Genomic DNA, 23,391 nt, shown 5'->3' with positions numbered 1-23,391 from the left:
AATTATAAAGAGTAGTCTATTTTTAAAGAGCTATAAAGGATATTAAAATAATTCATCTTAGGGATTAGCTAGCACTTCAATCTATTAGTGAATACATTTCTTCCTTGGCAAATAATATCTAAGTAGAAAAGATAAACATTCAAGTGGAACAGAGATTGTCAATGGAAGAGGGACTATTGCTATTAGCCCTTTTCCATATTTCTTCATATATGTGCCCAAAAATACCAAAAAAAGGAGTTGGGGTGTTGGGGGTGGTGCGTGCTGGGAGAAAGAAGTAGGCTAGAGCTCCTAGGCATCCTGAATAAAGAACCATAACTAAAAATCTGATCTTAAAAAAATCTGATGTTTGGGGAAAAATTATTTTAATATTTGTGGCAATTCAGACAGAAAATGAGTTTGCTTTTCGCAGCTAGCCCTGTGGCAGGTATTTCCTTAATGGTGATCATGTAGCCAGGAGTCCTGTCCCCTAGATCCCACAGTACTGCTGTTCCAGTTCACAGGAACCAGCACTGCAAACGATGGCTGAATACAGATATCAAAGCAGTTTACAACAGCTCCCATTCTCTTGGCAAAGCATAGCAAACATACCTTCTATTTTTATGATATAAGACGACCTCTTTAGCACCTTATACGTTATCAGAATCTGTTTTGAAGCCTAGGCAGAGGCCCAGTGTCCCAAAGCAGCTGCTTACCCAGTTGAAGCCAGATCATTACTCTCCTTGGAGCCATCTTCATCTGCAAAAAGGGGAGGCAGAGTGGAACTAGTCATCAAGGTTTCCATCTCTCTGGAAGGAAGAGAGAATTTAAAAAAAAAAATGGCTTAATTATTTCCAGTTCAAGTTGCACATATTTAAGAGCCAGCCTTCCTTAACCTTTATCACATCAGCAGCAAAAGAGAAACTGACCTAAATATTTTCGTGGACACATCAATTTAAACTTTATGGTTAATAGGCTTTTAACCCTGGTCTTACCAACTGACCAGGGTAAAATCAGATTTTAAAAATCGGGACACAGTTTGGAAAATTCCTTTTTGTTCATTCATAATATCTTCAAAACTATTCTGTATTTGCTGTAAAAATCGTTAAGCAGAGTAAACTAAGAAGCACTGCAACCCTGAGCAAGCTATTCAACCTCTTTAAGATACAATTTCACCATCTTAGACACAAATTGCTGACTTAACCCACAGGGTTATTGTGAAGGATTAAACTGAAAGTGCTTCATAAATAGAGAAAGGCTAAGATGGTAAGTGCTTTGAGTATTATTATACAAAGAAAGGTATTGTTATTACAACATTATGAGTTCTCAGTCCCAGATGAATCATCCTTAGATTAAATGGTGACAAACTGAGCCTTCCAAAAGGAAATAATGCAAAGGAAGTGGAGGATGGAAGGCAGACTGATGTGGTTCAAAATTAAAGAAACCACACTTTCAGGTCAGAAATATGCTCCACATCACCATGATGACCAGCAGTGGAAATAGCATGCACCTGGGCACAGGAAATAACTAAGCTTAACTCAAGAAAGCAAATAAATCACAAGAATTTGAGGTTATCGGACTGAAAGGATAAAAGGACAAAGTGACAAAGAGAGTAATTTCATTTAGCATATTGCTACAAAGAAAGATTTTTTCCCTTTCAAGGCTTAACACCAAGGGCTTCACCCCACAGAGCTGAAAGCAGAAGCCTCCCATTCACCGTGAAAGTGGTATTCAAACAAAACATTCAACAGTGACCCCAAACAGCCACTTAAGTGGAACTGCAAACCACTCAAGAAAAAAAAGTGCCTTAATCAACTGGGAGAATGAGAAGCTGGTTATGAAAACTCACTCAGGAGCTCTCTCAGCAGTTCGGTCAGGTGCTGCTCCTAAGGAGACCTAGTGAAACAGCAATTATAAGGAAAGCACAGAGACCAGGCAGAGCAAAGATTCACCCCACTGAGGTGGCAACATGAAGAAAATGCTGATGACATCGATGCCATATTCTGAAGTTCAATATAATAATTTACTTCCAAAATGATAACACTGATGATTTATTTCTTATTCTTATTTTCTTGTTTTCATTTCTTTGTTACTTAGCAGACCGAATTCCACAAATAGCTGAATGTGAAAAAATGCATCTCTGTATATTCACCACTCATTATAGTGTGGGTAGAGCATGGAAGGCAGAGAGGAACTTCCCACTCAACCACAGAGTAAGGAGTTTGTTCCATGTACAGGGATCTTGCTAATGCGTTTCAATTCCTTCAGGAGAAGGGGGCTTACAAGGGGCTCTAACAAATAGTGCACAGTTCCATTCATTCTAGGATAATCTTGGCACAAGTGCGCTTATGTTTTAATTCACATTATGCACAGACTAGATGAGAACCCAGGCTTTAACGGCTGATAACATCACCTTATACCAATATTCATTTTACCAAAAGAAAATTAATCAATTAGATGCCATACAGCCTAATTATAAACCACAAACATTCAAATAACCAGATATATATCCACAAACCTCAAAAGAACTCACTTAACTGACTTCTTTCTAAAAGTCTCCTTAGAAGTAAAGGACTTCTCAAGAGCCTCAAGATTTCGCATCTGAAACTCTTGACACCCTATCTAAACCTAAGAAGAAGATACGTTATCTGGTGGGGGGCAAATGAAGTATCTTTTTTTTTTTTTTTTTAATGTGGATCATTTCTAAAGTCATTATTGAATTTGTTACACTACTGCTTCTGTTTTATGTTTTGGTTTGGTTTTTTAGTCGTGAGGCATTTGGGATCCTAGTCTGACCAGGGGTCAAACCCACATCCCCTGCATTCTTAATCACCAGACCGCCAGGGAAGTCCCTGAGGTGTCTTTTCATTGACTATGCCAATGTGATCCTCTTAGAATGTTTCCCAGATATCTTTGGTCATTTTTGAAATATGGGGAGGCAGCTGGACAACACAACCTTAACAACACATAAACAGACCATATAAACAAAGGAAGTTCAGAGAACACATTTCTTGTTGTTGCTTTTTTCCTCCCTCTTAAATGTGTTTTACTCAACCCATATGGTTTCAGATATAGTTTCTCTAGTGTTACAGAATAGTCAGGTCCCTAAGAAATGAGTGAGTAATAAAGTGGGTGGAAGGTTAAGGGGCCAAAATCAACAAAAGAAGGAAATGAGGAAAAAGTCCAGTGAAACTCCAAGGCCTCTAAACTAGTCCAGTAAGTTGGAAAATAAAATGATTCCCGAGAATTGGCTGAAATCCTTTAAGAATCTGCTCTCATATGGTCCATGAGGGGGTGATTCAAGCTGAATCACAGTTACCAAGCCACTGATGGCCAAAAGCCCTTCAGTGTAGCATCTGTGCCTGATAACGTCCCAGTACAGGGGTCATACTGAACTTGGAAATTCTATGCAAAGCACTTAAGCTGTGTAATGAATACTGCTCTGGAAGGGGAAAGAACAGAAATACACACAAAGGCAAGGCAATATACAAGTTTGGTTTTCCACTTCATTTTACAGAAACAAGTATATCAAGCAGATGTTTTCTTGCAGAAGGGATTCACCCACAGAAGGATTCCACCTGGAGGCTTCAAAAAATAGTATTACCTTGGGGCTGACACTTTGACTGTGGCTTTGGAAATGAAAAAATCCCTTCTAGTACTAATATTAATACTCACTGGAAAAAAAAAAAACCTGATGTATATAACAGAGTGCCAATTTAAGATATTTTAATAGCAATTACAAAAACTGTAACAAACTACATTAAGCCACTAATCATACTCAGAACATGTCTTTGGTCAATACAGGGCCAGAATAAAGGAACTCAGGTAGAGCTTAAGAAATGTTCTTCAACTAAGCTTTTTCTACTAATAGTAGCCTTTCCCAACAGAAGAATGATCTCACCAGTGAGACTGCATTATTCTGAATATGCTGGACAATGCTGGAAGGAGAATTTGTACTTGTGTTTTCTGGAGTTGGCTCTTTGCAAGTGCCCCTTCCCTACTTCACACATGTTAATCCCACGTCATCAAGCCCTCTCACGGAGACACATCACATTCCTTCCCTACCACACCAGCGCCAACTGTACACACATCAGAGTTGAGAGGTAGGGTTCTGCCCACATTTCCCCATACTACAACCCTTATGTAAAACGCCCAGTTCCTTTAAAAGTCATGTTACTTGGCTATACCAGTCTCTGATCATTACCTCCTGTCATTTCAGTTCTACAGTGTGCATGAGTGTGCGTGCACACTCAGTTGGGTCTGACTCTGTGATGTCATGGACCCGCCAGGCTCCTCTTCCATGGAATTCTCCAGGCAAGAATACTGGAGTGGGTAGCCATTCCCTTCTCCAGGGGATCTTCCTAACCCAGGGATGGCAGGTGGATTTTTTCCACTTCGCCACCTGGGAAGCCCCATTCTACTACAACTGACCTTTAACCTCACAAACCTCTATTTGTTGACTCTTAATTTTCCCTACTCTGTGTAGCTTAGATTCTATAGCTTCACTTCAATTTTTTTTTTTTTTGCCAACACTCTCAATTCCTTTGCCATGTTATTCTTCTATACCCTAGATGTAGATCAACTCTGAGTTTTAGCAAAGAGATCACACCAGGCTATCCTAAAGGAAATCAAGCCTGAATATTCACTGGAAGGAATATTCCTTCCAAAATTCCTTCTGAAGGAAGGAATGCTTAAGCTATGGCCACCTGATGTGAAGAGCTGACTCACTGGAAAAGACCCTGGAAAGACTGGAAAAGATGCTGGGAAAGACTGAAGGCAGAAGAAGGGGGCGGCACAGGATGAGATAGATAGTATTATCGACTCAATGGACATGAATTTGAGCAAACTCTGGTAGTAGTGGAGGACAGAGGAGCCTGGCATGCTACAGTCCATGTGGTCACAAAGAGTCAGACACGACTTAGCAACTGAACAACAGCAACATTCAAGCAACATACATTACATCCTTGTAACTTATTTATTTTATACCTAGTAGTTTGTATCTCTTAGTCCCCTCAGCCTAGTTTAGCCCTTCCACCTATTTTAGCCCTTCCCACCCATTCCTCTCCTCTAGTAACACTAGTTTGTTATCAGTATTTGTCATTCTATTTGTTTTGTTATATTCGTTTGTTTATTTAAAAAATTCCTCATATAAGTGAAAACATACAGTATTTGTCTTTCTCTTATTTTATTAAGTATAACACCCTCCAGGTCCATCCATATTGTTGCAAATGGCAATTTTTTTTAAAAGACTGAGTAATATTCCTTCATGTATATACCATATCTTCTTTATCCATTCATTTTTTGATGAACATTTAGGATGCTTCCATATCCTGGCTATTGTAAATAATGCTGCTATGAATGTTGGGGTGCATGTATCTTTTCAAATAGTGTTACTGCTTTCTTTGAATATATGCACTGTTGGGGTGCACATATCTTTTCAAATAGTGTTTTGTTTCTTGTATGGTAGTTCTATTTTTAGTTTTTGAGAAACCTGTATTACTGTTTTCTATAGTAACTATACCAATTTACATTCCCACCAACAGTGGGCTAGGGTTCTCTCTTCTCCACATCCTTGTCAACATATTATGTCTTGCCTTTCTGACAAATGTGAGATGATATCTCATTGTGGTTTTGATTTGCATTACCCTGATGACTAGTGATGTTGAGCATCTTTTCAATGTGCCTGTTGGCCATCTGTACGTCTTCTCTGGAAAAATGCTTATTTAGGTCCTCTGTTCATTTTTAAATTTGGCTATCTGGTTTTTTTTTTTATTGAGTTGTATGAGTTCTTTATATATTTTGAATATTAATCCCTTATCAAACATATCATCTGCAGATATCTTCTCCCATTTATTCAGTAGGTTGCCTTCTATTTTGTTGATGGTTTTCTTTCCTGTGCAAAAGCTTTTAAGCTTGATTAGGTTCCACTTGTTGATTTTTTGTTTCCCACTTTTGTTTCCCTTGCATGAGGAGATAGATTCAAAAAAACATCACTAAGACCAATGTCAAAGAGTCCACTGCCTATGTTTTCTTCTAGGAGGTTTATAGTTTCAGGTCTTATATTTAGGTCTTTAATCCATTTATTTTTGTACACATTGTGAAAGAATGTTCTAATTTCATTCTTTTACATGTAGCTGTCCAGTTTACTGAAGAGCCTGTCTTTCCCCCATTATACATTCTTGCCTCCCTTGTCACAGACTAACTGTCCGTATGTGTATGGGTTTATTTGTGGGCTCTCTATTTTGTTCCATTGATCTATGTGTCTGTTTCTGTGCCAGTACCACATTGCTTTGATTATTGAAGTTTTGTAGTATAGTCTGAAGTCAGACAACATGATCCTCCAGCTTTGTTCTTTTTTCTCAAGACTGCTTTGGCTGTTCAGGGTTTTTTGTTGTTCAATATAAATTTTATTGTTCTAGTTCTGTTACAGATGTCATCAGTATTTTGATAGGAATTGCATTAAATCTGTAGACTGTTTTGGGTAGCATGGTCATTTTAACAATTCCTGGTGGCTCAGTGGGTTGAGTCTGCCTGCAATGCAGGAGATCCAGGTTCAATCCCTGGGAGGGGGAAGATCCCCTGGAGAAGGAAATGGCAACCCACTCCAGTATTCTTCCCTGGAAAATCCCATGGACAGAGGAGCCTGGTGGGCTACAGTCCATTAGGTCACAAAGAGTTGGACACGATGGAGTGACTAAATCACCATGAACATGGAGTATCTTTCCATTTATTTGTATTATCTTCAGTTTCCTTTATAAACATTTTATAGTTTTAAGAATACAAGTCTTTCACCTCCTTGGTTAAATTTATTCCTAGATATTTTATTCTTTTTGATTTCATTATAAATAGCAATTCTTTTTGATTTTTCTTTCTGAAGTTTATGACTGTTAGTTGCTCAGTCATGTCTGACTCTCTGCAACCCCATGGGCTGTAGCCTGCCAGGCTCCTCTGTCCATAGAATTCTCCAGGCAAGAATACTGGAGTGGGTTGCCATTCCCTTAGCCAGAGGACCTTCCTGATCCAGGGATCAAACCTGGGTCTCCCACATTGCAGGCAGCTTCTTTAATGTCTGAACCATCTAGAGAAACCACCACGTTTCTCTAATGCATAGAGAAACACAATAGATTTCTGTATATTAATACTGTATCTGTATCCTGCACTTAACTGAATTCACTTATTAGTCCTAATAGGTTTTTTTAATTTTGGTGGGGTTGTTAGGTTTTTCTATATATTGCATCATATCATCTGCAAATATTGACAGTTTTACTTCTTCTTTTACAGTCTGGATGTCTTTTCTTTTTCTTGTCTGATTGCTGTGGCTGGGGCTTCCAATATAAGTTAATTAGAAATGGCCAGAGTGGGCCTCTTTGTCTGTTCCTGATCTTAGAGGAAAAGCTTTCAACATTTCACCACCGAGTATGATACTAGCTGTGGGTTTGTCATAAACGGCTTTTATTATGTTGAGGTATGTTCCCTCCATACCCACTTTGTTTAGAGTTCTTATCATGAATTTTAAATGCTTTTACTGAGATTTTGAGATGATCATGTGATCTTCATCCTTCATTTTGTTAATATGGGGAAACATACTGATTGGTTTGTAAATACTGAACCATTTCTGCATTCCTAGAATAAATCTCACTTGATCATGGTGTATGGTCATTTCTACATACTGTTAAATTCAGTTTGCTAATATTCTGTTGAGGATTTTACCATCTATGTTCATCAGGAATATTGGCCTGTAACTTTCTTTTTTTGCAGTATCTCTGTCTGGCTTGGGTATCAGGGCAATGCTGGCCTTGTAGAATGAGTTTGAGAGTATTCCCTCCCTTTCAACTTTCTGGAACAGTTTGAGATGGATAGACATTAACTCTTCTTTAGATGTTTTATAGAATTCCCCTGTGATGCCATCTGGTCTTGGACTTTTATTTGTTGAGTTTTTAATTACTGATTCAATTTCAGTACCAGAAATCAATCTGTTCAGATTTTCTACTTCTTCCTGATTCAGTCTTAGAATCTAGCTATTTCTTTGAGGTTGTCCAGTTTGTCACTGTATTCATTGTATTGTTCTTAGTATTCTCCTACGGATGTTTGTATTTCTGTAATATCAGTTGTAACTTTTCCTCTTTCAGTTCTACTTTTGTTGATTTGGGTCCCCTCTTTTTTTTCCTTAATGAGTCTGGCTAAAGGTTTATCATTTGTATCTTTTCAAAAACCCAGATTATAGTTTCATTGATCTTTTCTCTCTTTTATCTTCCTGGTATTTTTACTGTGATTTTTCTTATTTCCTGCCTTCTACTCACTTTGGGCTTTGTTTTTCTGTTTCTAATTCTTCTAGGTGGAGATTTAGGTTGTTTGTTTGAGATTTTTCTTATTTCTTGAGGTAGACCTTGAATTGCTAGTAGAAATACTTTTACTGAGTCCCATAGATTTTGGAAAGTTGTTTTTCTATTTTGTCTCAAGGTATTTTCGAATTTCCTCTTTGATTTCTTCATTGACTGATTGGTTTTTTAGTAGCATGTTGTTTAGTCTCCTCCTACATAGAGGATCAGCATTACTAAGACCCACGTTGTTCACGGGTCAATTGTATACTAAGTTCAATTGCTTTTCTATATACTAGCAATGTATAAGTGAAACTTGAGATTAAACACATATTACCATTTATATTAGCATCCTCCCAAATGAAGTACTTATGTATAAATCTTACAAAATATTTTTACAAGACCTCTATAAGGAAAACTACAAAACTCAGATAAAAGATACCAAAGAAGGACTAAATAAATGGAAAAATATTCCATGTTCATGATAGGAAGACTCAAAATTGTAAAGATGTCAGTTCTTCCCAGCTTGAGCTACAGATTACTCAATCCCAATACAAATCCCAGCAAGTAATTTTGTGAATAAAATTAAAATGATTCTAAAGTTTATATGGAGAGGCAAAAGACTCAGAATAGCCAAGTCAATATTGAAGGAGAACAACAAAGTTGAAGGACTGACACCACTCAACTTCAAGACTTCCTATTAAGCTACAATAATCAAGACAGTGTGCACTGGTGAAAGAAAAGACAAATTACTGAAACAGAATAGAAATCCTAGATAGAAATAAATGTATATAGTCAACTGATCTTTGACAAAAGAGCAAAAGCAAAACAATGAAATAAAGATAGTATTTTCAATAAATGGTGCTGGAACAATGGACATCCATATACAAACCTCCTCCCACAAAACAACAACAACAAAACTTGACACAGACCTTATGCCCTTCACAAGTATTAACTTAAAATGAATCATAAACCTAAATGTAAAATGCAAAACTATAAAATAAAAAACTTTTTCTCCGTGAAAGACAATGTCAAAAGAATGAGAAGACAAGCCATTGACTTCAGGAAGTCTATTTGCAGAAGATACACCTGATAAAGAAACTTATCCAAAATATACAAAGAACGCTTAAAATTCAACAGTAAGGAAAGGAGCACCCCAAGTAAAATATAAACAAAAGACCTGAACAGACTCCTCCAAGTGCCTTTGTACAGATGGCAAGTGGCATATGAAATGATATTTAGTATCATATGTCAGTAGGGGATTGAAAATGAAAACGAGATACCACTACATATCTATAGAACAGTTAAAATCCACTGTCAAACACCAGATACTGGCCAGGATATGGAACAACAGGAGCTCTAATTCATTGCTGGTGGAAATGAAAGAAAATGGTACAGCCACTTTGGGAAACCATTCGGTAGTTTCTTACAAAACTACTCATACTCTTACTGGCAACTGTGTTCCTTTGTATTTACCTAAAGGAGTTAAAAACTTATTCCATACAAAAAACTTGCATGTGGATGTTTATAGCAGCTTTATTCATAATGTCAAAATTTGGACACCACCAAGATATCCTTCAGTAGGTGGGCTGATAAACTGTGGTACACCTAGATAATGGAATATTATTCAGTGCCAAAAAGAAATGTTACTAAGCCAAGAAAGGACATGGAGAAAACTTAAATGCATAATACAAAGTTAAAGAAGTCAATATGAAAAGGCTACATAGTGTATAATTCCAATCACACTACATTCTGGATAAGGTAAAACTATGGAGACAGTAAAAAGGATGAGGGGTTGGAGGGAGGCAGGAGTGAAAAAGCAGAACACAGAGGATTTTTAGGGCTGTGAAACTATTCTACATATTAGAATGATAGATGTATGTCATACATTTGTCAAATCCCATAGAAGGTGCAATACCATGAGTGAAACCTAAACTATGGAGTTGGGTAATGATTATGTGTCAATGCAGGCTGTTATTAACTGTAACTGACTATAACTGGCTGTTACTGAATGTTATTGACTATAACACAGGTACCACTCTGGTAGGGGATGTTGAGAGTGGGGAAAGTTGTATACATATGGGGACATGGAGTATATGGGAACTCTGTACTTTCTGCTTAATTTTGCTGTGAACCTAAAACTGCTCTAAAAGATAACATTCATTAATTTAAAAATTAATTTAATTATACAGTTTATTGTAAGATAGCCCTGAGGCTGAGGAATAAATACAACTGATTTTTATATGCACACAGTTAGTTTAGCTGGGGCAAGTGAAAGAATGAAGGCTTACTATAAAACCATCTGCCAGCTGTGAACATTTAGCTAAGAACACTCAGCAAGCTGTGGGCATTAATCAATATGTTTTACAGAGGGAATAAGAACACTGGCTAATCCCACCAGGCAGTTAACTGGGGTTCAGTTAAGTGAAATTCAGTTAAGAACTGGCTCACTATAGGTTTTGATGTGGGAGATGAGGGGGCAAGAGATAAGGTCAGGTAATTTGGGAGTAATTAAATACTTACTTTTGGGGGGTGGGTAGGTTGGGGGATATAATTAGAGTTTGAGGCTCAGGGTTGTTAAATATCTAATAAGTACATACAGGTGTGTGTTAGGCTGGGTATTGGATGGAGTGGGCAGAAAATGTGGCTTTCTACTCATAGAATCTTGAGTCCAGGTTCTTATAACTATGACTATCATTAATTTTTTAAAAGATGTAGTAGGCTAGTCTAGGAACTAAATAATAGAGAAACTATTCACTCAACAAGTATTCATTCATTGAACAAGTATTTTTTTTTGTTTTGTTTTGGTATCTAACATTCTAGGCACTTTATATGTCCTGGGGATACAGCAGTAGGCAAAACAAGCAAAAATTCCCACCCTTACAGAGCTTAGTATAGTGGAACACGGACAAAAAACAAGATAAAGTAAAATGAAAAATGTTACATAGTGATAAGTACAAAGTAAAAAAAAGAGAGCAAAGAAAGAGGCCAGGAAGAGTTCAAGGGAAGAGGATTCTGGAATTTTAAATAGAGGCCAGGAAAAGTCTTCACTGAGGTAATCTCAGGGGAAAGACCTAAAGGAGAGGAAGGAGAGAGCTATGTATGTGTGTGAGGACAGAGTGGTCCAGGCAGGAGGAACACATGCAAAGGTGTACACTTGGTAAGACTGAAGGAGGCAGCGAATCTGGCTGGCCTGAACTAGGGGCAAAAACTGTAGATGAGGCTGACTGCTATAGGGAATCAGACCATTTACAGCATTGTAACTCATAGTAAAGACAGGCACTTACCCTGAGATGGTGAAGACACTAAAAAGTTCTGAGCAGATAAGGGATGGAATCAACCATTTTTAATAAGATTACCATGGCTGCAGTTTTGAGAATAGAATGAAAGTTGAAGAGGATCAAGGATAGAAGTAAGGTGATCACTTAGGAATCTGTTGCAATAATCCATCTAAAAAATGGTGGACTGGATCACAGTGATGATAGTGGAGGTGATGAGAAGTGGTCAGATTCTTGATATCTATTGAAGGTAGAGCTAATTTCTCAGTTCAGAATAAGGAACAGAATCTATCTGCTGTACCCTGCATTTATTTCAGCTGTAGCGTTATAACCTATTTAGTGATAAAGGGTGGCTTTTCCAATGGCTCAGTAGTAAAGAATCCGCCTGCCATGTAGGAGATACAGGAGATGTGGGTTTGATCCCTGGGTCAGGAAGATCCCCTGGAGGAGGAATTGGCAACCCACTCCAGTATTCTTGCCTGGAGAATCCCATGGACAGGGGAGCCTGGTGGGCTACAGTCCATGGGGTCAAAAAGAATCAGACATGACTCAGCACAGCACACATACTGGCAATATATTAATTGGGGGGGCCATAAAGGAAATAATCCAGCCTCTTCTTAAGGTAAATGCTTGTAGAATTCATATTTTAACAGCAAGCATTTGTTGAGTATCTTTACCACGTAACTAAGATTGTGCCTGGTGTCAAGTGGTGTGTAGCTATGCTTTACAGAATTTTACAGGCTGTTGTTCTCCTTGGTCTAGAGACACTGTTCTCAGACAACAATGATAAGTGGAAAGAAGAGGCCAGGGTTAGAAATAAACATAAATTTTCTACTGTTGTTTATGATTTTTTGAAGCAAGAGTTTTTCAAACTTTTGAGTTAGATATTTTCTAAAAAATATAAGCACTAGATCATCAAAAGAAACCGGGCACAGTTTAGATTTCTTTCTAGATAATCTGATCCCTGTACATATATTTTTTTTTCCCCTCAATGAAATCTTGATGGAGATGTATTACCATTAGGACACAAAATATGTTGTGAAAAGAAAACAACCTGAAACATCTAGACATAGTGTTTTGTATCACAGATTAAAGCATATTGATAATATAGAGAAAATAAAAAAAAAACATTTTCTTCTGCCAAAGCAAATTTGTTATTTTACAAGGAGGGTGTTGCCTTTCAAGGTCATAGTCCACGTATTTTTTTTTTCCTGGTGCCTAATGGTCCCAAGTTGCCCTTCCTATACAGTCTATTCAAGCACTGCTTTTATTATTAGTAAACAAAGAGGTAACTGCCCAAGTAAGAAACTTCTGGACCAGTGCTGGAACTAAGAGTTAAAGTAACCCAATAAAACCTGGTACTACTTCCTTAGTGTACTTTCCCAAACAATATCCTGGGACACTGGGGTACTATGGAAAGTACAAGGTGTATATGAGATAGAGGAGGGGTGAGAGGGACGTAGACAGGGGAGGGGAGTGCCAGCACAGGCATACTCCATCTAGGAAGCCATATGATGTATATATTTTCACTCACTTCTTGGTGATACCCTCATAGAGGGTGTATCAGATTAGAGGAATTTTATGTTTATCAAGAGGGAAATGAGTTTTTAAAAAGCTGAAGAGCAGTGCTTTTCACAGTTTGTTACATATCACTGTGTTATGTGCCAAAGACACAGAGGTAAATAAGATCAAGAAGAAATACTTGTCCTTTCACAGCTTGTAATCTAGTGAGGCACAGAAAGGCAAATGGTAAGAAAAAAAAATGCAAAGGCTGTAGTAGCTGATGTGTGTAAAGTTATTTATTTATTTAAATACATGACAAAACAGGGAAGACATATAGATGAATTGAATAGATGGGATGACCAGCTAAGATAACCACTGATAATTGTAATGAACTCACCGAAAATTGAGATCTGAAGGAAACAGAAACTACTAATTGAGTAAAACCTGAGAAGGAACACTCAGCTTGGGGTACTTACATGTTTGGAATCCAGACTCATATTAAGGAGACAGATAGTATTCATTTCTAGCTCTAAAACAAAATTATTCAAGCCTGGCATCTGAGGAAAGCTATATATGAGAAAGCAGAAGCAACAAAAGTCCTTAGTATCTACTGACCCAAACAAAAATTCAGCAGTTAACACTTCTAGGGCAAGGGTCCTTACTGGTCCAAAGAACATTGCTTCTTTATTTTGTTATGTTTTCCACTGCTTCTTCAGCTCTAAGTTGCAGCTGTGAAACAACACTGCAGAGAGATGGAAAGAATGCTCCCTTCTGTTACAGTCAATAATTCCACACCTCTTACTCTTTTAAAGCTGATGAATACTAAAAGTAAAAGATGAAAGGAAAGTCAGAGATCACTTATAAAAACTACAGTATAATAAGAGGAAATAGATCCCATCAAAATGTTCATTTGAATCAACTTCATTTTGATCGGTTTAATCTAATACAAATTAAATTCTCTTTCTAGGAAGAATTCCTAAAAGGAAAAACAGAAGCGTTAGGTAGTAGGGAAATTTTCTTCAGTCAAAAAGTGAAGACAAAAATAACAACAACAACAAAAAAAAACCCCACGAACTGCCTTGAGTCAAAGCAGTTAATGGTCTTCACCACTTTGAACAATAAAATAAAATTCACGGTTTTCCTCACAAAACAAATAGGCACAACTGCAGTTTAACAGGACAAATTAACTGAAAGAGAATATTTAAAACTCAGATTTTGCTGTATTTCCCTTTTGAAATTCAGTTTTCCCTAGAAAACAAAAAGGCATAATTGCAGTTTAACAGAACAGTTTAAATGAAAGAGGGAAAACTTAAAACTCTGAAATATTATGCTATGTTTTGCTTCTGAATCCTAAAGCTGAGAATGCTCAGGACTTCAGAAAGTAAATCAAGTAGCCACAGAATTCAAATGACACATTTAAAGCTCTAGAAGAGCAGTTTCCCAGAAACATTTTTCCTTTAAATACTTTACCTAATTTGAAAATACTCTACCCAATATGAAAAGGTTTCCGCCCTTCATACACTAAGCCTCCAGGCTCTCAGGCTACCAATCAAGTGCTTAGATGTTATCTTTCCCATTTACAAGCTACTGATTTTGTTTCCAGGTGAAACAAAAACAAATTTAAAACCTATTAGCAGTGGTGTAACTCTGAGGGGTAATCAGAGACTAATCAGGGACTAATCAAATCACCTCCAGATTCTTAGTGTCTGAGTGAGTGTGTATTTACTAAAATCTGACAAAATTTGTATTTCCAGAGTTGCCTATTGCTGTTCAAGGCTCGCTTAGTCCAGTAAGGCAGGACTGTGTCCAGGGAATAAGAATTTGTTTTGCTCTTCTTTCTACATTAACCAGAGATCAAATTGCCAACATCCGCTGGACCATCGATAAAGCAAGAGTTCCAGAAAAACATCTATTTCTGTTTTATTGACTATGCCAAAGTCTTTGACTGCATGGATCACAATAAACTGTGGAAAATTCTGCAAGAGATGGAATACCAGACCACCTGACCTGCCTCTTGAGAAATCTTTATGTAGGTCAGGAAGTAACAGTTAGAACTGGACATGGAACAACAGACTGGTTCCAAATAGGAAAAGGAGTACGTCAAGGCTGTATATTGTCACCGTGCTTATTTAACTTATATGCAGAGTACATCATGAGAAACGCTGGGCTGGATGAAGCACAAGTTGGAATCAAGATTGCTGGGAGAAATATCAATAACCTCAGATATGCAGATGACACCACTCTTATGGCAGAAAGTGAAGAAGAACTAAAGAGCATCTTGATGAAAGTGAAAGAGGAGAGTGAAAAAGTTGGCTTAAAGCTCAACATTCAGAAAACTAAGATCATGGCATCCAGTCCCATCACTTCATGGCAAATAGATGGGGAAACAGTGGAAACAGTGGCTGGCTTTATTTTTCTGGGCTCCAAAATCACTGCAGATGGTGATTGCATCCATGAAATTAAAAGATGCTTACTGCTTGGAAGGAAAGTTATGACCAACCTAGACAGCATATTAAAAAGCAGAGACATTAGTTTGTCAACAATGGTCCGTCTAGTCAAGGCTATGGTTTTTCCAGTGGTTATGTATGAATGTGAGTTGGACTATGAAGAAAGCTGAGCACCAAAGAATTGATGCTTTTGAACTGTGGTGTTGGAAAAGACTCTTGAGAGTCCCTTGGACTGCAAGGAGATCCAACCAGTCCATCCTAAAGGAGATCAGTCCTGGGTGTTCTTTGGAAGGACTGATGTTGACGCTGAAACTCCATATTTGGCCACCTGATGCGAAGAACTAATTCATTTGAAAAGACCTTGATGATGGGAAAGATTGAAGGCGGGAGGTGAAGGGGAAGACAGAGGATGAGATGGTTGGATGCCATCACCTCAATGGATATGGGTTTGGGTGGACTCCGGGAGTTGGTGAGGGAAGGAAGGCCTGGCGTGCTGCAGTCCATCGGGTTGAAAAGAGTTGGACGTGACTGAGCGACTGAACTGAACTGAACTGAACTTCATTCACCTGTCTGTGTTAGCAAGTACTTCTGTGGAGAACAGAAATCCACTACAGGACCAAGTAGAGGCATTATGTGATTTCTGCTTGCAATGATGCTAATAATACCTTCCCTGTTTAACTCAAAAAGATATTGTGTGGATCAAACATTATGTTATCTGCAAATAATAAAATTTAAAAGCTATTTTTGCTAATTATGATATATGCTAATTATGAAATATTTATGATAAAGTATATTACATAGGTTATTGTTATGTCAAAAGAACAGATAAATAAGAAAAAAGATTGGAAGAAAACATACTCAGTGCTCAAAGTAATATTAGGGTGGTGAAATTATGAGTAAGTACTTTTCAATCTGTTTTCACTCCCCAATATTCAGTAATATGGTTGTGTTATTTAAAAGAAAGTACAATGAAAAATCAGACCTTTTCAACTTAAATTTCAATTTCACATGCAATATACTTTCTTTTTATGAATATATTTTATAAAAAGAAAGTATATTTATAAAAATATTTATAAATGTAGTATATTTGTAAAAAGTTCTTCACTCACCAAACGATGAACTAAAATTCCCTTTGACCAGACTCTTGCCATTCTCTTCTCCAGAAAATATACTAGCTTATTGCTGAAGGGAGCCTTAGAGATAATTTCCAGTGATATATTTATTCTTTCTCTCAAATGAGAATGAGTGCTTCAGGGCAGAGAAGAGTAAAAATGTCTAGCAAGAAGAGTATGAGAGCACAGTTTATAAACTTTGCATTTTATATTAAAAAATTCATTTAAATTCTGCATTCAATTTTATAAAACAATGTTTACCTTAATGCAAGAATGAATGTTTAAAACTGAGGGAGACCAGGAAAAAGCATCGTGTTCTCTTCAAAACAATAGTATATTTCCCTATGAGTGCATTACCTCATAGTACAGGTTAGGTTCACCTTCCTGACAGACACCTGACAACTTCTGATATTGAGAGAAACAGAAGTGCTGACTTTCTACTCCTTTTCTACTATATAGCAATAGAAGTAAATCCTATTTTTGGCTAGAACTATACAGTTAACTCAATTTATATCCTGTTAATCTTTCAGATAAAATTACATGATAATACACTGCAATTACCATACAAAAGTCTCATTTAATAATGGGAAAATAAACCATGACCACCAACTTAATATGGCTTGGCATTTCCTTAAAAGATTTAATTCTGCAAACTACAATACATGTGAAGTTGAGAAATGTACATTATGATGTCACTGGTAGGAAAAGTAACAAGCTGTTTATGAGTAAACAGTCATTTTATTTCTTGCTAATGTATCTTGAGATATACCTCAAGTAAGGTACACTTGATTCATTTCTAATTCTACTGTCATCCCTTTTCCTTCAGAAATTTGACTCCAAATCTGGCTGACATGAAAAAGCTCATCATTACAATGTTTTTCCATGGAAGCATTTTCTCTGGAGGCATTTATTCTTATTACAAAGCCTTTCCAAATATCTAATTTGACTCTTGGTGTTTAGCAACATTAGAATATTTAAAATACAAAATTGGTAACTTAAAATCAAGATGTACCAACGTGAGCTATGAGGAAAGAAGCACAATCTCCGTTTTCTACAACAAATTCACGTGAATTTGGGGGGAGGAAGAACCAAAGCACCTCAGATTTTGTATAAAGGATTATGTGCTGTATCAACTTATACACACTATAAGGAGGTAATCTGAAGCATCAGGAAGAGCTCTCAGCTGAAATCAGGAAGTCTGATTCTGAGTTCAGGCATGTCACCAACTAGCTGTGTCTTCTGGGATCACTAAACCATTCTGGCTTAAGTTTCTTCATCTTAAGCACAAGTTCAATTCTAAATTTGTCTAGATGTCAAACCATGAACAGAACACAATGAAACAGTACCTTTAATTAAATGATATGAACTAGAAACAATTTTACAAACTAACAGAAAATAGAAATATATTGAAAGTTCAGTATAAACTCATAACCATGAATATACACGTATACAAATAAACACAGAGTTCTCTAAGCAAAGGATGCACTTCTGAATTCTTCTGTTAATATTTACTTGCTATCCGGGAGGGAGTCATGGTTAATTCTGCAGGCTCTGAAATCAGATTGCCTAAATTTAAATCCCACCTTTTATTTTTTAGTTCTGGAACCTGGGTAAGTTAGTTAATATCTGAACCTAAGGTTTCTCATCTGTAAATGAGGATAGTAATAGTAGCTATAATGCGAGTTATTTGAAGAATCAATCTATGTAAAGTAAAGCAGGCAGTATGGTGTCCCAGGTGGTGCTAGTGGTAAAGAACCTGCCTGCCAATCCAGGAGACATAAGAGCCATGGGTTCAATCCCTGGGTCAGGAAGATCCGCTGGAAGAGGAAATGGCAACCCACTCCAGTACTCCTGCCTGGAGAATCCCATGGATAAAGGAGCCTGGTAGGCTACAGTCCACAGGGTCACAGAGAGTTGGACATGACTGAAGCAACTTAGCACACATGCATGTATAGTATCCATCCCATTAAGTGAAGTTGCTCAGTTGTTTCTGACTCTTTGCAACCCCTTGGACTGTAGCCTACCAGGTGCCTCCGTCCATGGGATTCTCCAGGCAAGAATACTGGAGTGGGTTGCCATTTCCTTCTCCAGGGAATCTTCCCGACTGAGGGATCGAACCTGGGTCTCCTGCATTGCAGGCAGATGCTTTACCCTCTGAGCCCCCAGGGAAACCCATCCATCCCATAGTGAGAGCCTAATAACAATGACAGGGCTTCCCAGGTGGCTCAGAAGTAAAGAGTCTGCCTGCCAGTGCAGGAGACATGGGTTTGATCCCTGGTCCAGGAAGTTCCCACATGCTGCAGAGCAACTAAGCCCATGAAAATAACTATTGAGCTTGTGCTCTGCAACTAGAGAAGTCTGCAGTGAGATCTCCATGCAATGAGAAGTCCACCACAATGAGAAGCCCGCACACTGCAACAAAGAGTAGCCCCTGTGCACTGCAACTAGAGAAAAGCCTGGGCAGCAATGAAGACCCAGCAGAGCCAAAAATAAATAAAATAATAATAATGATAGCAGTAATACTAGCAAACATATACTCAGTGTTTACTAAGTATCAGGCAATATTCTAAGAGTTTACATGTATTACCCCAGTTAATCCTCACAACTATCACGAGGTAGCTACTATCCTTAGCTTTGATTTTACAGTGAACAAACTGATCCATAAAAAGGTTAAGTAATGTGCCCAAGTTAACTGTGAGAGTCAATATTACGGCTATTTACAAATATTTTTAGTTCTCCTTTCGGGAACATAGTAAGATTATACTTCCTCATGACCTCTGAAATTAGGTAAGGCTGACGGGAACTCATAGGGTCATCTCATAGTGGCACATGATACTTCTAGGCAGAAAGTTTGAGTCCAAAAGCAATTCTCCATGTTACTGGTGTTATTGTTCAGTCACCAAGTCATGTCTGACTCTCTGTCCCATGAACTGCAGCACATCAGGCTTCACTGTCCTTCACTGTCTCCCTGAGTTTACTCAAACTCATGTCCATTGAGTCAGTGATGCCATCCAACCATCTTATCCTCTGTTGCCCCCTTCTCCTCTTGCACCAGGGTGCAGTCTTTCCCAGCACCAGGGTCTTTTCCAATGAACTGGCTCTTTGCACCAGGTGGCCAAAGTATTGGAGCTCCAGTTTCAGCATCAGTCCTTCCAACGAATATTCAATATTCCATGTTGCCCTCCCCCTATTATAGTGATCATGCAAGTATATACTGCACTGGAGTTTACATCAACCCGGATGCCAAAGTGTCTAAAAACAGCATAGCTGCCCACTCCCCAACTCCCCTACCCCACACACTTTGGACAAGTATCATGACTGAGAAAAAAACCCACTGAGATTTTTGTGATTGTATTGTTACCATAGCAATAACCAAGTATCCTGATAGTAAATTTCAGATTTAATACCATCATAATTATCTACTTACTTACATCTAATGCTGAAAGGTTAATTAAATTACAGGAGAAAATAGTACAGTTCTATACATTTCTTTTTTGGGGGAATATGAACAAATGAAAGTTAAATATTGTCTAATTTAGTATACAATTCAAGAATTATTAGTCTAAATATCTTCATGACCTTGACCTTATAGGCAAAGTCTTCTTGAAGAAGAAACAAAAAGCACTAACCACAAAAGAGAAAAATGATAAACTGAGCTAAAATTAAGAAGGTCTGTTCATCAAAGTCCATGAGTTAAAAAGTAAACCACAGACTAGGAAATTATAGTTGTAAAACACACAATCTCCTAAAGACTCATATTTAGAATGTGTAAAGAACAAGTAAGCAAGATAAAGACAAATGACTCAATTTTTTTAAAAAAAGGCTAAAGATAAAAAAAGCACTTCCTAAAAGAGACAATCCAAATGATCAATAATCATAGAAAAAGAAATACAACACATTTAATGACTAAAATAAAAAATACTGACAATACACAGTGTTGGCAAGGAGGAGCAGGAACTGAAATTCTTGCCATGTCACCAGTGGGAGCTTAAAGGTGCACAGTCACTTTGGAAAACTCCTTGGCAATAACTGCTAAAATAAACCTATTCTATGAACCAGCAATCCATTCCTAGTAACATATCCTGAAGATAAGTGTAGATGTCTACCAAAAGACACATAAAGACTGTTCATAGCAGCATTATTAACAATCTCAAAGTGCAACTAATCCATCAACAGTGGATTGGACATCAACATGTCCATCAACAGTGGCTTGGTTACATTCTAACATATTTCTACAGTGACATCAGTGGAATACTACACTGACTGAACTACTGCTACATGTAGCGTGGATGAACCTCATAGATATAATGATGAGCAAAAGAAGCCAGACCCATAAAAGTAAATATTCTGTCAATCTATTTATGTAATGTTTAAGTATAGGGAAAACTATTCTCTGGTGACAGAAATCAGAATAGTTGTGATTATCTATAACAGGGGGAGAGACAGTACTGACTAAAGAGCCTCCTGAAGTATTGGAAATATTCACAGGTGCATATATAAACATTCACTGACTTGTACATTTAAGATTTGTGCACTTACTGTATATACTGTAGTTTAAAAAAGTTAAAAGAAAAGAGAAACATTGTTCACTGGTTTAGGTAAGGATTCAAGGATTAGAAAATCTCATAAAGGTCACTGGATCCAACCACATATCCAAGGCTTGGCTCCCAACCTGAGTATCTCTCCTGGGGATGTCTACTCCCATTTCTGAATAGTCTGACCACTAGAAAATTTTTCTTAATAATGAACTCCAAATTTGTCCCCAAGAAGTGTCCATCCTTAGATTTTCATTCTACTCTTTGAGGAATATATAGAACAAGTGTGCTCCCTTTTCTAAATTACATCCCCTCAGTTATTCCATGGTGGCTCAGTCAGTAAAGAATCCACTTGCAGTGCAGGAGATGCAGGTTTGATCCCTGGGTGAGGAAGATCCCCTGGAAAAGGGCATGTCAACCCACTCCAGTATTCTTGCCTGGAGAATCTCACGGACTGAGGAACCTGGCGGGCTACAGTCCATGGGGACATGACTGGAGCAATTGAGCACAAACGCACGCAGTTATTCCAAGGCTTATCTAATGACTGTTTAGATTCCTTTCAGCTCTAAAAATTCTGGACACCTCTATTTTTACTTGTCCACATTCCTTTCATTTACCTCTTCTGCTGCACCTCTGTTGAATTTTACTCTTTCAACCAAAGTATTCTAATGTTGTGTATCAACTTAAGTAGATAACCAACTTGTAGCTTTTTACTCAAAATATGAATTTTAAATCACATCAATATTTACAGCATATAGCTGGCCACATCTGTGTGCTCATGAGAGCAGAAAAAGTTATCTCTCAATGCTTAACATATTAACATATAACAGCTCCTCATGAAAGATGCCTAACTCACTTGGATTTGGAGAGTATTTGCCATCAGATGTTTAGACTAGGAAGATGAGAAGTGTATTTCTTAGATAAAAAAATTAGTCAAGTCAGTGGTGACTATTTTGATCTGTCCATTTGGAATAAAGATGAATATATGAAAGCACTGTTAAGCCTAAAGCATACCAGACTTCATGAACAAACATAAAAGTACTTCCTAACCTCAAATGACCAACTTGACAATTAATTCATAGAATTGTATATTTTAAGGCATTGAAAAGCCTCTATAGTGTCAGTTTAGGAGATAAATGTAAAACCAGAATGAGATTTTTCTCACACTCAAGATTTCTAGTAGTACTCATACTATGCAGGTCTTCTGTTTAAAAAGCCAAACTCTAACACTTTGCCTATACAATCATTTCATATCAATGGTTGCTCTTTTACTATTACAACCTCATTTTCTTACTGTGTTGTCCTTTATTGCACAGATTAGAACAATAGTCAAGGACCTCCCTAGTGGTCCAGTGGTTGACTCCACTTCCACTGCATGGGCCATGGGTTTGATCCCTGGTCGGGGAACTAAGATTCTGCATACTGTGTAAAAGCCAGACTCAAGATTATCTATAGATAGATTATCTGCAACATGAATTATGTAAAGATAAAATGTATTTATTTAATGATTCTGGGGAATTTCTGAGACAGGATATGAAGTAATAATGAGAAGGAAAGCTTAGTAATTATTATTATTATTATTTTTTTAATTAATTAATTTATTTTTTCAGTGGGTTTTGTCATACATTGACATGAATCAGCAATAGTAATTATTGTAATCTGAGAAATTCTTGCATGGCTGTGCTTTGCAAGAGAAATGGTGCCATGAAATTGATGCTTTTATGGAGCTAACACAGAAACATGGACAGATTAAGTGACTGAAGACAGTGAAGGTCAACTATCAGACTGAGCCAGGGAAATCTTATACACAACTAGAGATTCTCAGCAGCAATAATGAACTGAAGGCTTATACTACACACTTCTAAATAATGCACTGATTTATAAAGTAGAAAACTAAATGGAGGATATGTAATGAGTTCAGCATTTGAGTCAAACTAGCAAACTTTTCTCAACTCCTCTGGAACTCCCGGCCTTCTCTTTTTATTCATCTAACACTTGGCACCACTTTGAGTTGTAAATTTTCTATGTAAGTGTCTTCTCTATGGAAGACACCATGCTCTGGATATCCTTCTAGGTTCTTCACGTATTTCAGTTCTCTTACCATCATTTTAACCTGTTTTACAACAATGACTGTTCTTTTTTCCATCAGATATAAATATGGTGTATTCCTAAGAAAGAAAAAAACAAAACTCATAATAGAACCCTTCATTAATTCCTATCTT

The 23,391-nt window shown here is 37.4% G+C and overlaps 1 protein-coding gene across 2 annotated transcripts in view; it reads right to left on the bottom strand.

Moving 5' to 3' along the window:
• The window catches only part of HMG20A (high mobility group 20A), a 67,387-nt gene that overhangs the window by 26,721 nt on the left and 17,275 nt on the right, over window positions 1-23,391 (bottom strand). For both annotated transcript variants that reach the window (XR_006344398.1, XM_043921631.1), the window contains exon 2: window positions 693-785. Coding sequence is in view for 1 of the 2 variants with exons in the window: in XM_043921631.1 (XP_043777566.1) it covers window positions 693-781 (89 nt within the window). In the remaining variant the exon portion in view is untranslated. The remainder of the gene's footprint in view (window positions 1-692; window positions 786-23,391) is intronic.

This window comes from Cervus elaphus, chromosome 13 (genome assembly GCF_910594005.1).
Source record: "Cervus elaphus chromosome 13, mCerEla1.1, whole genome shotgun sequence".
Taxonomy (NCBI): Eukaryota; Metazoa; Chordata; class Mammalia; order Artiodactyla; family Cervidae; genus Cervus; species Cervus elaphus.
This window is presented reverse-complemented; position numbering and strand designations above follow the sequence as displayed.